General features: G+C 42.6%; 2 protein-coding genes across 2 annotated transcripts; one reads left to right on the forward strand and one right to left on the reverse strand.

Moving 5' to 3' along the window:
* Window positions 1-537: 537 nt before the first annotated feature.
* lactbl1b (lactamase, beta-like 1b) lies at window positions 538-9,951 on the forward strand (the record flags this gene model as incomplete). The annotated part of the gene is made up of 7 exons (XM_080781462.1): window positions 538-597; window positions 1,671-1,836; window positions 2,890-2,996; window positions 3,893-4,050; window positions 6,016-6,263; window positions 7,662-7,767; window positions 8,973-9,951. 7 exons carry the CDS (start codon window positions 538-540, stop codon window positions 9,949-9,951), a joined length of 1,824 nt encoding a protein of 607 aa, XP_080637588.1.
* A 2,486-nt stretch (window positions 9,952-12,437) lies between these two features.
* On the reverse strand, window positions 12,438-14,443 carry nmur3 (neuromedin U receptor 3; the record flags this gene model as incomplete). Its single annotated transcript, XM_080790645.1, has 2 exons — window positions 12,438-12,859; window positions 13,651-14,443. The coding sequence occupies 2 exons, from the start codon at window positions 14,441-14,443 to the stop codon at window positions 12,438-12,440; spliced, it is 1,215 nt and encodes a 404-aa protein (XP_080646771.1).

Raw genomic sequence — 14,443 nt, forward strand, 5'->3', positions numbered from 1 at the left:
GTGTAATAAACTTTGTGAGCCTTTTAGCGTGATACTGTCTCATGTCACGTTATTATTTTTCCGAGCCCGTTGACCGCCGCCGCCGTACCAAGGTATACTTCAACCGGATTGTCACACACCACCCATCCGGCACACACTACCTGTCTGTCAACCAGACGAGGGTTCAATTAGATTCTACAACAGTCACAGAGTGCTACTGCAGCTGTCCGTGCTGAAACGGACATACATACACAGACACACACACACACACACACACACACACACACACACACACACACACACACACACACATAGCTGCGTATTGGAGCTGCGCAGGCGCAGACACCCGGATAGGTTTGCGAGGAAAAAGGCAGCTGATTGAAGTCATGGGGATGAAAGGAAAGGAGTAGTGTGTGTACCTATTTGGTACTTTTCCCACTTCTCTTACCAAAGTCAAATAAGGGCTAGGTTACGTATGCGACAAATGGTATATGATATGATAGATTAGTAACATGTTTTTTTGTTTGTTTTGTTTTCTGCAGCCTGTGCAGTAAGGCCATGGGCAAGACGGGAAGTAAAGTCTTCAGAGAAACGCCAGTCGATGGGGTCCAAGCACAGGTACACACGCACGCACACACACATATGGACACTGCAGATAATATGCACAAATAATATTATCTGTCAATATGTAAATCCACTTGAATATCGTCTAAAACAAACCCTTACAGGTCCATTTGGGTACATTTTTAACACACAATTAGCACTCATGCCTATGCTCTGTGCTGTGCTGTGCTGTGCTGTGCTGTGCTGTGCTGTGCTGTGCTGTGCTGTGCTGTGCTGAGAGTGTGCCACCCATAGACCTAGAAAGGGTAGACCCCTCCTCCGCCTCAGGGGTGAATGCTCTCAAGAGAGTCAAGCTTCCGCATTGGTGCCAAGGAACATAATGAAAGGAAGGGGCGTGAGTCACGTGACTGAACACGCCATGACACTCATGTCCATATAACTCCATGGGCGCACTTCCGCCCTCAGTTCGATACAGGTCGCTCCAATGAATTGCAGTGGCGAATGAGGCGTCTACCTTTCTATGTCTATGGTGCCACCTTTGTCAGCTTGGGTGACTGAGTGTCAGGAAATCAACAGGCATAACTGGACTGAAGTGAATTGATTCGCAGGGATTAAGTAGAGATTAAGATTTCCCCCTCCCACTCAGCTTGGGCTTTGGTGGTGGAGTAAATCTGGGGATTATGACGTCACAGGTTCGTGGCCGCAGGAGAGGAAATTGAATTGTAAGAGACTTGCGCTGATGGGGCCTGGGATTACAGTGGCTGTCAGTGAGGAATTGGAGATGGGAGTCCCATGTCTGCACCTAGCCAAGGATTTTTTTCCAGACGGGTAATGCCTGGGCTCTGCTTTGATTCTGTCAGGAGAGTCAATTGTTGTAGTTACATGGCTGTCTTACACTAGTGTCCTATTTGGTATGCCTATTGTTAACCTGTGTGTGTGTGCGTGTGTGTGTGTGTGTGTGTGTGTGTGTGTGTGTGTCCTTGTTTTGGTTTGCATGTATATGCCTGCATATGTGTACTTGTGAACTTGTAAGCACATGTGTCTGTGTATCTTTGAATGTTTACGTGTCTATATGTATGCCTTTATGCATGTGTGTGTGCGTGGGTGTATGACTGTTCATATTCCAGCCAGCTCCTGCTGTGGCTGATCCTGCTGCTAAAACTGAAGGTCTCGCTAAAACCAAGGAGATGAAGGTGAAGTGGACCCAGCTGGGCCTGGTGTTTTTCCTGTTACTGTCTCTAGTCATGACAGGCTGCTTCCTCTGGCAGTACCAGCTGCCCAAGTTATTACCAGGTATGCACATATTATAATAACACAATTGTGTCTTGTGCGGTTGCGGCAGTTAGTATTTCTGCTTATCATTTTTTTGTAAATTCTGTATTATGTTTCAATACTACTTCAATGTACTGTCCCAAAAATGCAATAATATTCTAGCGGGGGTTTCTCTCTCTGTTGAACACTGCGCAAATGCGGCCCACTGTTTAACAAGGTGGGCCACATGAAACTACCGGTACATAGAATATGCAATACACAATGTACATTTATTGTAGAGTAGTATAGCGTTAAGTAGGTGAATACAAGAATATGTAAAATAATTATTTTACAAACGTATTTTACATAAACATGTTACTAATGACGCACGCTATTGGTGCAAACAATATATTACATTAAGAGAAAATAATGTTCTGAAAAATGTATACCTGTTGATTCAGGTGCCAGTTTGTCACAATTTTAATAAGGTGTGCTGTAAAATGATGAGGTTAGGGATTAGGGTTAAGCAAACGTATATACACTTAGTTACAACCCTCACAACGAAAGCGTCTCAGTCTAAAGATTTCACAACGGCTGTCTTAGGTGAGAATGGAATCCAATTACTGGAGTTCTTTCTCACGAGAGTCACGAGTAAGAAATGGATAAGTATAGTTCTCAGTGTTTACTGAAGCTGTCTGGTTCTAAAAGCCTGATATTTGTTGCATGCTGGTGTCACATGCCGGAAATAGCAGATCTACTGTACAAGCTCACAATGCATCGCATTGCAGCGCGTTGTGAGTTAGTAGATCTGCTATTTGTGGTGTAGGTAATTGAAAATTGAAAAAAAGCAGTGACTTTGTTCAGTTATGCAGAATTCACAGCATGTCTGGAATGAGTCTCACCATACATTTCACAATGGCTAACAGTGAAACATGTTGTCTGGCAGCATGGGTCAAGAACTAATGCCCCCATGCCCAGCATCCTTTTTGTCATGCATCTCAGATATCAAGTTGGAATTTCAAACAGTGCTCCTCATGTCCTGATTGCCCTCCATGTCTCTTTCTTTCCTCCTCTCCATCTCTGGCCTCCATCCAGATGAGGGCATGGGTGGTAATGCCAAATCAGAGAAAATGTGCCCTCGCTTCCCTCAGCCTCTCCCCCTGGAGCATCCCATCCCCATTCTCAAAGAGGCCCTGGAGAAGGTGAGATCTGGTCCCTTTTTCTTCCCATTCATGTATCCAACAATGTAAGCGGGAAGATGTGGTGATGTATGGGCCTGGCTGGCTGTGATAATCCTTCACGCCAAATGCAGCTCCAGATGAGGGGATTAGAGAGCCAGTTGATGAGATAGTATACATTTCTGTTTGAACGACAGCTCCATTGCCCGTCTGGTGTATGGTGTTCACACTACAGTCCTTCAGCCAATAACAATTGACATCAGGAGCATGTGAAGGTGAATAGAGGAATAGGGTTGCATCAGACATTTTGTGGATGATGAATATGCATGGTCATAACGTGTCGCCTGTTTTATTAAAACCCTAACCCTTGTTACTTCTACGGAGAGTGAGGCATCTGTAGGTATGAAATGTGGTGGTGCTCAAGTACTGTACAGATACAATCAAAATGTACTTATGTGCAGTACTCATGTAAATGTACTTTGTTACTGTCCAATTTCCAAATGGTCAGGCACGACTGAAATGGATTGGCATTTATTTGGAGCCTACTTGATATTCTAGACTATCACAAACACTCCTATCCTCCTGGTGGAGACCTGTGCCCTGAGGAGCAGGGCACATCTCATTCATTCACACAACTAAACTATATGTATAGACCGTGACGATTGAGCACAGAAATTCTATCTACGTTTTGCAATAGGGACAGACGAGTGCTCTACCTTAAAACAGAGAATCTATTGATCTGTCAATCTATTTTTATTATATGGCCACTTTTAAACAACCCCTGTTCACTTTTGCCATACTTCCGTTGTCAGAGATATGAATGAATGATAGGTTCATCTCTACACACTAATACATTGTCAACGTGTCAGATTTTCACCTAATATGGTTTTCTTTGTGTGATCCATGTAAACCTTATCCAGGTGGACATGCTACTGCGTCAGACTGTAAATCCTACCAGTCTTCCTTCTATGTCGGCCATTGTGATCTTTAATGACACAGTTCTGTGGACTGGCAACTTTGGGAAGAGGAACGCAAGTGACCCTCTCTCAGGCCCACCCAATGAGTACACAATTTACAGGTGTGTAACATTGCAGTAAATAGCAGAATAACATTTATGTTAATCTCTCCAGCTATGAAGAGTTCCCTGTGACTTCTTTATTTGTCTGCACAGCTACTTTGATACAATTTAAACACATTTCTATAAAATTACACATTGGATCAATAAAAGAACACCTATCATTACACAGATGTGGTTTGTTGATAGTAATCAGCAGCTCTCATCAAAAACCAGCTCTTTGATTGAGTGACCATTTAAAGTCCTTACCCGTTCTAATATATGAACAGGAAATTATGTACAGTGTGGGTAATGCGAGATAATACTGTAGATCACATTGATTGGGAGGGAATTGTTAATGGATGATCGTGGGAAGTTGGGTTGAACTTGGGCACAAAATGTATGTTATTAGCTAAGATAGATTGATTGTCATAGAAAGACAAACAGACAGACAGGATAGACATTCGAGCAGTTTAAACTTTGAAAATGACTTTGGCATGGCGTTGTTGATTGCGTTGGTGTTAGAAAGGAGCAGGAAAGAAGTGGTAGGCGACCGTGTTGATCCAAAATTCCGAATGAGCATTTGTATCTCACAGCGTGGTGATGAGGCTGGCCAAACCCAGCTGTTGATGCTGAGAGACACAGAATTCTGTAAGGTTCCTTGAGGCTGTCCGCGCATCGTGGCGTTTTGAGATGCTAAGCGAGCAGCAGTCTTGCTCTGTGCTAAGGAAGTGACAGCTTTTCTTAAATTTAGAATAGATGTTATAAGTGACTGAGTAACTACATGTAGTACATTTATAGTTTCAAAACGAAACGGTCACCATTTGAAAGAAATACTATTATGTATTCTTAAAATATGAAAGAAGAAATACAGACTACATGCAAATTAAAGGGTGACTTTGCTGATTTTTAAAGGAAAAACGTTTTTCAACCTTATCTCCATATGTAGACATATACCAGACCTAACAATTTGGGGCAGCAATCTGATAAAAGGTAGGACATTGAACATGCTGATTATGTTGTTATTTGTATTAATAGTATGGCATATAGGCCCTGCTTTCTGGCTGAGATTTGCGCTTAACTGACCACACAGAAAAATAATATAATTTTCCTTCCTTTCGGCTATTTTTAGTCACTGTACATTTGCACATAAATTAAATGTATTCTCTGCATTTACCTATCCTATTAGTGAGAGCTATTAATATGATTCCCAGGTGGTTTCTCTCTACCCATTCAGCTATACAGTAAATGCCACCCTTAGGTTACTTTTGTGTATGGTTTGGGGACATAAATCCATTTCTTATGTGACGTTTGGCTGTTGGGGGCCCTGGTTGGTTGCCTATACCTCTGCCATTTGCAGCTCTGTCATTTTCCCTGCTAAATTTGTCACTATAGGACAACTATTTGTGAGAACCCTCTCTAGAGCAAGTTTAACAAATATAACATAAAACAATATTTGCACATGCTGTTGTGCTGTCTAGATCCTGTCTAACACCATCTTCTTGATCACTGCACTTTTCAGCTTATTCATGTGGAGTGGTGCATGATGATTATAGCATCAATCAAGGGCCAGGCCATGTGACACTTACTGTACTTACGGACAACATGCGTGATTTATTTACGGCACAAGTTATTAACTTACTACTGATGAATGCACTGCATGATAGAAAAGCTGATTTTAATCATCCATGTGTTATTCTTGTGAAAAATCTGATTTCCTATGAAAGTGACCAAATTATGGATCACTGCCTACACTCTCTGTATTTTTCCTTTCTAATCAAAATTAATTAGAACTATACTGAATTAAAAACACCAATAGATCACTTCAAATCTGTAATATATCTGATGTGCTGAACGATCTGTGTAGTACTGATTTGGTCAGTAGCCTCTATACATTTAGGCCTATATATGCGTGTATAAATTATCTGTTAATGTTGGTGGTCGCTCGCTTTTAGAAACATTTCCCATTCATTTCCTTGTGTCTCTCAGAATCGCTAGCCTCTCAAAAATCTTCCCAGTACTGATGATGTACAGATTGTGGGAGGACGGCAAGATAGGATCCCTGGACGACCCTCTGGAGAAGTATGTCGAAAACTTCACCATCAAGAACCCACTGGGAAGGACGCGAGACGCAGAGCTAAAGTACGTAACGGACGGACTGATCTTTCTGGACAGTGGCGAGGTTCCAGTCCGCTCCTCCTCTGTCACCCTGCGCAGGATGGCCAGCCAGCTCTCAGGTATAGCTTCACCAGTTGCCAATGAGAAGCCTAGAAGTCGTTATTAGCAGCAACTAAGTGCATGTACTCAATTTCTGTATTTGTACTTAACTTTTACAATTTACAATACATTTACTCCACTACATCGCAGAGGCAAATATTGTACTTTTACTACACTGCATTTACACTTGTGCAAGTTGTTTATCTGAAGAAGCTCCTCTCTGTTAAGGGCCTTTCAAACGGGCAATGACAGGTCTCCTGCAGGTCTGCTCAAGAGGGGCACAACAACGCAAGCGTAAAAAATAAAGCTAACCGGTAATTGACCATTTCTGGCATGGAGTTGTTTTCACCACCTACATGTGTTTGGTATATTAGCCTAAAGACTTGCCAGTGTGGGAGAATGGGTGCAGTAGCCTAGGGGCTGTAGGCCTACTCTTTGTAAATCAGCAGCACAAATAACAACGAATGCTTGCTTGTCTGTTTCCATTTGGTACTGTATATGAATCCCTCAAGCTGAAATAATAATAATAAAACAATAATAACAATGGTAATGGTAATGATGAAGATGAAAATGCTAATATTTACATTTTATTTATTTTTGTACTCATTCTAAAATCAAAGCGGGGGCTCGCAATTCACTTTTGAGTGCTCCAAAATGTGTGAACGTTTCGACACTATTTTTCAATGCGAATCCACACTTGACAAAGGTTAATTGCTTTGTTGTTGTATAATCCAACACATTTGCATGATTTCCATATCGGTTTGTCCTTCATAAAATGTTCACTGACTGGACAGTTTATTCGATATAGGCATACTATCTATTTGGATCATGGCAGGACATAATTTGACTACTATAACATGTTTACAATATGTAAAATATGTAAAAACAGGGAGCAGACATGTACTGTACATGGATTGAGAGTTCAAAGTGGGGTCCAGGGACCTTCAGGGTTACTTGGGGGGTTCAAAATGGACCCTTACTGATCTGTAACTCTGAGAGCGTACAAATAGAACCAAATGGACCCATAATGGTCAGTTTGGTTCCATTTCTAGACTTTCTCAATTATGGGGGTCCTTGAGATTAAAAAGGTTTGAGAACCATTGCTCTCAAAAGTGATTTAACAAGGAACCTTTTAGAGTACAGTACTTCTTCCACCACTGCGAGCCAGGTTGCCACTTCTCCAGTCCGAAAAATACAAGTACAATACAAGTCTGTTGCCAGTTGCCACTCCCGTCCTGGCACGCCATTGACTGTGGTTGATGACGGTTCCCACAAAAAAATCTGAATTGAAATGAGGAACAATTTAGACAATCTAGACACGAAAAAAATGTTTTCGTGTTTGTTCAAGAGTCTTCATTAAATTTATTTTCTGAGCTTTTAATACTGGTGCAATAATCTATATTCAAATTAAATCTTAGGTCTACCCAGAAGACTCAGGGCCACAAACCTGCTATGGAAAGGAAAAACACAATCTGCAATCAGTCTACTGCAAGATGATGTCTTAGTCGCAGACCCAGGCACAAAGTAAGATTTCGGACTAGCCTAAAAGAACGCAACCTTTTCCTGCCATATAGGGGCACCTCCAACTAGCGCTAGAAATGGACGCGGTGTGTCTGTAGGCGTGTTGATGCACTTTCCCTATACTGTATAAGTATCTTATGCACACAGGTTTAGGACAACGCCCCTCACAAACTAAAACTAAAACAAATGGGTGTGATTTTTTAATTACCTTTGGAGCATACGTATTACGTATTTGCGCCTTTGATCCATGAAAATCCCAATGAAAATAGTCCCATGACTTGTTGTCTATCCGAAAAATAATCCACCGTTGCGATGCGGAAGAACAACAAACAGTAGCGGAGGGATCTCATGATTTCCAGTTACATCATCATAACGCGTCGCCCATGTCACGATGTCCGCGACAAAGCCGGATTTTCACTAAAGTAATTAAACATCTGTGAATTAAACACATAAAACAAATAGCGGGTTTAGCGTATTACGCAGGGAAAGACAATGGAATAAAATGCGGGTTTAATGGGTTATGTAGTCAATGTGTGAAATGCCCTACTTTGTCGTACGAGGCTGCCACACAAAAGCAGCCAAAATATACAATGGCCTATAATATATAAAGATCTTATATTATTTTGGGGAGAACAAAATCCAAGTGAAAGTCTTTTTTAAAAAATATATAATTATTTCCCCAAATATTAACAAAAGCTTGTGACTACCGGTACTTAATTTCATTGGAACATTGGTATTCTTTTCCATTTTCTGAAAAGTAAAAGTTTAGGACATGTTTTGATGATTTCAGTCTATCACATTCACAATTAGCATTTTTATTGTGTGAACAAACTGTACATGTATGGGAAAGAAATTGATATGCGTAGGTGACCACTCCATAAGCTAAGTCAGTAAGGCTATACTGTCTATTTGTCCAATATAGCCATCTCATCTGGTTTATGCAGTTACAGTTGAATGTATTTATTTATTGAAATGTATTGAAATCAGCTGGCACAGGATGCAATCCTCTACGCCAGACTCAACACAATATGAATATATATAAATATTTATTTTAAATTATGACACAATTATGACACAATTTAAAACGTATAGAGTAGGTTAAGAAGCACCAAATTGTCATATTATAGCCCTTCCATTTCTGATCCAGTGTTACATCAATTACCGTGAAATTGTGTCGCAGTGTCACTCCATCTCACTTTCAATGCTAGGTGTCACTACAGCAACCTGGCCTTCTCCCTGCTGGCTCATGTGTTGGCTGAGAGAGTGCTGAGGGTTGATTATCAGCGCTGGATCACAGACAACATCCTGAACCGTCTGGGCATGGAGGATAGTGGCTTTGACATTACCCCAGGGCTCCAAGGTCAGATGGCGGTGGGAGTGTACTCTAGCGGGCAGTCTGCTCCACTCTATGACCTGGGCTGGTACCGGCCTTCTGGTCAGATGTTTTCAACAGCGGCAGACCTAGCCAAGCTGGCCATGATGCTCCTGGGCGCCTACCACCGCAAGCTCCTGGAGCCGGACACGCTCAAGGTCATGCTGACCCCGCTCTTCAGGTGCGACAAGGATTACTTTGCCAACCGCACAGGGACGCCGTGGGAGGTAAACGAGCAGTTGGGGTATGAGGTTGTGCGCAAGGATGGCGATCTCGACGGCTACTCCGCCACCTTCTCGCTGGTGCCCCGGCTGAAGCTGGGACTGGTGGTTCTCATGGCGGGCACTAGGTCGCAGAGTCAGGATGTGATCGCCAGGGCCTATGGCCACATCATCCCGGCCATGGAGAAGGCCTTCAGGGAAGCCAAGAAGGTCCTTGTTGCTCCCCCAAACCCAGATCCGTACACTGGCTTCTTCACCTACAGCAACATCACCTACTATGAGATCAAAGCAGGAAAAGACGGTGTTCTGATCATGCAGCAGTTTGGACCACAGATCGAGGAACTAATCCCCGAGCAGTACAGGACAATTAAACTCAACTACCTGGTGGAGAGAGTGTTCAGGGTGGTGTTTGAAAAGGAGTACCCCTGTGTGTTACGGGTCAGCACCGCTTCTGTTTCCCTGGAGGCCCAGGATGGCCAACTGTTTAACTTTTATGTGTTTAACAAGCGGGGTGTGTCCCCTGGCTTTGACGCACCAGGACTGAATACATATAACGTAGTTAGAATAGCCCGGAAGCCCACCTTCTCGAGCTGAACTGAAGCCTGCCTTTAAACAGCCAAGAAACACACTTTGAGTGTCTCTTTGGGACATTGGTACAGTACAAAATGACTTTAATGAATAAGAAGAATGAAGATACTGAAAAAAGGAAAATACGGTAGAATTCTGGCAGTTCCTGGCAGAATTGTCTTGATGTGCAATGTATTGCATAATGAAGACCATGCATCGGCAGGAAATGCATTCTGTTCACCTACAGTATTTGTGTAATCTTTTGTACAATCAATACAGTACATAGATTGATTTAATTGTTAAATAAGCCATTTATAATAATCATTTTCACACTGATCTTCATTGACCTTTGTCATGCCTGTCTTGACGTTATTCAAATATTGTGGCAAAGTGCTCGTCTTTTCCCTGCCTTTATATTCACAACTCTTACGGTCCTTGTCAGAACTGGAACACGTCCTTAGGGTGGGGGAGAACAGACAAAAAAACAACTTCTCTATTGCTGTGTTGCAGTAAAGTATGGTCAGTTTCATGTGTCAAACTATGATTTTGCACATGAGCTTATTTATCTGGCCTGGGATATTGGTTACACACGCTGAATAATTAAACAACATGGTTAGTTAGTGTGTCACTGACTTGTAGAACAAGTCAAAGACTTGCTTTACTTGAATACGTGCTTTCATCCAGTTCCTTGTTTCCAAAATGTTGGTGATTTGTTGTTTGGTGACAACAGTACTATGCATGGGCGTAGCTGCATTTGGAACTCCTTATAAATGCTAAATGGTGCATTTATATTCCGCTTTTATCCAACGCTTTATAGATTGTGCATTATATTCACCCACTCACACACATTCATACATCAATGGCGGAGGAAACCATGCAAGGCTGGTACCAACCTGCACATCGGCAGCAATTAGGGGTTCAGAGTCTTGCTCAATTAAGGACACTTTGACACCAACTCTGGGGAAGCCTGTGATCGAACGGGGAAGTGGGAACGTCATGGTTCCCATCCGGCTGCTCTACCGACCCCTGAGGCAGTGCTGCCACTGACCCCTGAGGCAGTACTGCCGCTACCGCCTTATATAGTTTTGGCTGAGTCGTGTCTGTGACATGAGCGTGACAAAGTGGTCCTCCCATAAGCCAATTTTAATGTGTGTGTGTGTGTGTGTGTGTGTGTGTGTGTGTGTGTGTGTGTGTGTGTGTGTGTGTGTGTGTGTGTGTGTGTGTGTGTGTGTGTGTGTGCGTGCGTGTGTGTGTGTGTGTATATTAAAGGTGCACTGTGTATAATTTTGTGTCTTGTCACCAATAAAAATCAACTTCAAAAGAGCTGTGTTTACAAGTAGCATAGTTCATGTTCCTGAAAAATATTTTAAAAATAACCTGCAAGATAAATCTCCTGTATTCAACACATCATGTGGGATTTGTGATATCTGATAGCTAAATATGCAACACATATACTGCTAGGTGGTTATGATAATTACTGAACTTCACTGACACAAAGTTTACTAACTCTCTGAATCTGTTCCATTTTATTTTAGTAATCTTAGATACGGTTAGGTTTATGTCAAATCTGAGAACGCATCGGCAAATAAAGGAGAAACAGTGCCATCATTTCCTTATGAGTTTGATGTTTGTCAACAGTCTGTCTCAAGAGACTAGGTTCACGTTGAAGCTTGGCTATAAAAAGTATTTACAGTACATGTAATGCAAGATCAAGATGGGTATCATCTTTAAAACATGAACGTAACAAGAAACAAAAGTTGAAATATGGGTAAATAGCATTTATAATAGCAAATTTGATTTTATTTCTTCAATTGTATGCGTTGCATAATCACAGGCTTTATTGTGACAGTAACAGGGAATATTAACTTGTCTGTCACAACACAAACAAAATGCAATGCCTTGCAAAGCTCACATTAATATTATACATTCACTCACCAGACAAAAAAAAACAGACGTTAATAAAAATGTTGCTTGTCCAACATGGAATTCAGGCAATTACTGTAAGAATCAAAGTACACTTTTACAGGCCTGTAAACAATTCTGGAATTTATCAGAACTTTCCGACAGTATATATTAAGATCAGATATGCTCATCTTACATAATAGTTTTACTGAATAAAGTAATAAAAGTACAATACAGAACATGGAATGAGCAAAAGTGTCACTCAGGGATACTATGCTAAATTACTTAGTTCAACTGCAACCACCTCATATAACAATGTGTGCTAGGCCTTGCTGGCTTATCTTATTCATAATACAACAACTAAATTAGTGATCCATGGTTTAATGGTTAGTTACCCATTAAAGCTGGGAATGCATCTGTTTCATTCTGGATTTTAGCTATATACTATATAGTTTCATAGGTTTTTCAGAAAACCTCTAGGCTTTCGAACATTGGTTTAGAAATATTGGTTTTTGGTTTAAGGTTTTTAATCATTTATTTGTTTGTCTGTTTATTTATGTATTACCATGCCAATGATGCATTGATGCTTGCTATATATATATATATATATATTATAATGAAGAGGTTATGGAGGAAGGCTCTTTGCATGTACACGTGAGGGTTGTAGTGTCTAGGCTCAGTGACATGCTAGGAGAGAGCAGAGGAATGAAAGCGTTGGAGTCTTTCCCCTCGACCTGCGCTCTGGTACTCTGGCCAGAGTGGTCCAGGATAATCTTGGGGAAGGGTGGGGGCTTGTTTTTAGAACGGCCGCGGGAGCACACAAGTTCCCGGAAGCACTCCCGGAAACGCGTGGAGAGCAAGTTGTAGATGATGGGGTTGACGGCGGAGCTGAGGTAGAAGAGCACACCGGACAGGATGTGGACACACTGATAGACGGCGTGCATCAGGTCTGTCCACTGACTGATGGAACTCCACAGGAGGCGGGAAATGTGGAAGGGCGCCCAGCAGACCCCGAACACTGCCACCACAATGGCTGGGAGGAATGAGAGGGAAGGAAGGAAGGAAGGAAAAACACATTTGAGGATGTGCTGTATGCTGTGTATATTACACACTACTTTTTCCATTCATCAAGTTCCCTACTTGGATGTTGGAATCAAGATTCTTATCAATTTGAGTGGCACTCAAATTGTGCTGTGGTGGTGTGTGGCTGCTAACAAGAACATTCTCCATCGTAGAAATCCCACCGTATGTATTCCCCCCGGGCCCAGGCCCAGGCATTTCCCCTTAAAATGTTGAAAAAGAAAAATCTATAACACAGTTAATTCCTATAGGGGTTTACACGACTACAGCAAAGAGAGTCTCTTCAGAATACCAATGGAATTTCCAAATAATCAATAATGCATTCTGCACCTTGTCAGGTGTAAAGGAGCAACTTGGACACTCGGGCATGAAGGAAGCATGAGTTCAAGTCCGTTGCTCTCCCCTTGTCCCCCATGTATGGGAACTAGGATGGCGGAGGGTGTGTAGAGCCCAGGATCACATTAGATAATTGACACAGGGGTGAAAAATGGGTTACAAAATCGTGGGATAAGAAATATTTAGAAGAAATAATGCATTCTTATTATATTCTATCAGTGAAAACACAAGTCCTATAGTACATGTTTCGCCTTAAGAAACACTTCAGCTTCTTATACAGTAATTCACACCAATGTATACTGTCACAAATTAAACATTACAACTAGATTTAACATGTATGCAGTCCTATGACGGCATGCAGGACACATGGAACTCCCATGTAATACATGATGAGTGAAGAAGACTCACAGAGCATCTTGGTGACTTGTTTCCTCCGCCCTGCATGCTCCACATGCATCTTAAACCTGGTGCTGGAGCTGCAGTTCTTCCCCAAGGCGGTCCAAGGCTGCCGGCTCTCTCTCCTCAGGTGCACGCCCATCACCAGGTACAGCACGCTGATCACCATCATGGGTATGAAATAGAAGAAGACCGTGCTGATCTGAATAACCAGATTGTACACCCACACAGGTTTCACCACGGAGCACACGGCCGACTCGTCCCTCCTCCCTGGCAGGTGAAAGATGCCATGCAGAGAGGTGTTGGGCACGGCGCAGACCACGGACGCCAGCCACACGGCACCGATGACCCGCTTGGCGTGCCGCTTGGTGGAGAGGTAGCGGGTCTTCAGCGGGTGCACCACGGCCATGTACCTCTCCACGCTCAGGGCCGTGACGTTGAGGATGGAGGCGAAGCAGACCGCCTCGAAGAGGAAGGTCTTGAAGTAGCAGCCGGCCTCGCCGAAGGGGAACGGGTAGTTCTGCCACAGCTCGTAGATCTCCAGTGGCATTCCGAATAGCAGCACCAGGAGGTCAGACACAGCCAGGCTCAGCAGGTACAAGTTGGTGGGATTGCGCATCTTCTTGTGCTTGGCTATCACCACACACGTCAGCACATTTCCAGATAAGCCAGTGAGGAAGATGAGCAGGTAAATGAGTGTCACAGGGAGGAAGAAGGGAGACCGCTTGGGACCCAATGCTTGAAAGAGGATGTCCTCAATCGATTGGTCATTGGTGTAATTGCCTGTGGTGTTTAGATACACCAT

Source organism: Protomyctophum bolini (assembly GCF_963924005.1).
Source record: "Protomyctophum bolini genome assembly, chromosome: 2".
Lineage (NCBI taxonomy): Eukaryota > Metazoa > Chordata > Actinopteri > Myctophiformes > Myctophidae > Protomyctophum > Protomyctophum bolini.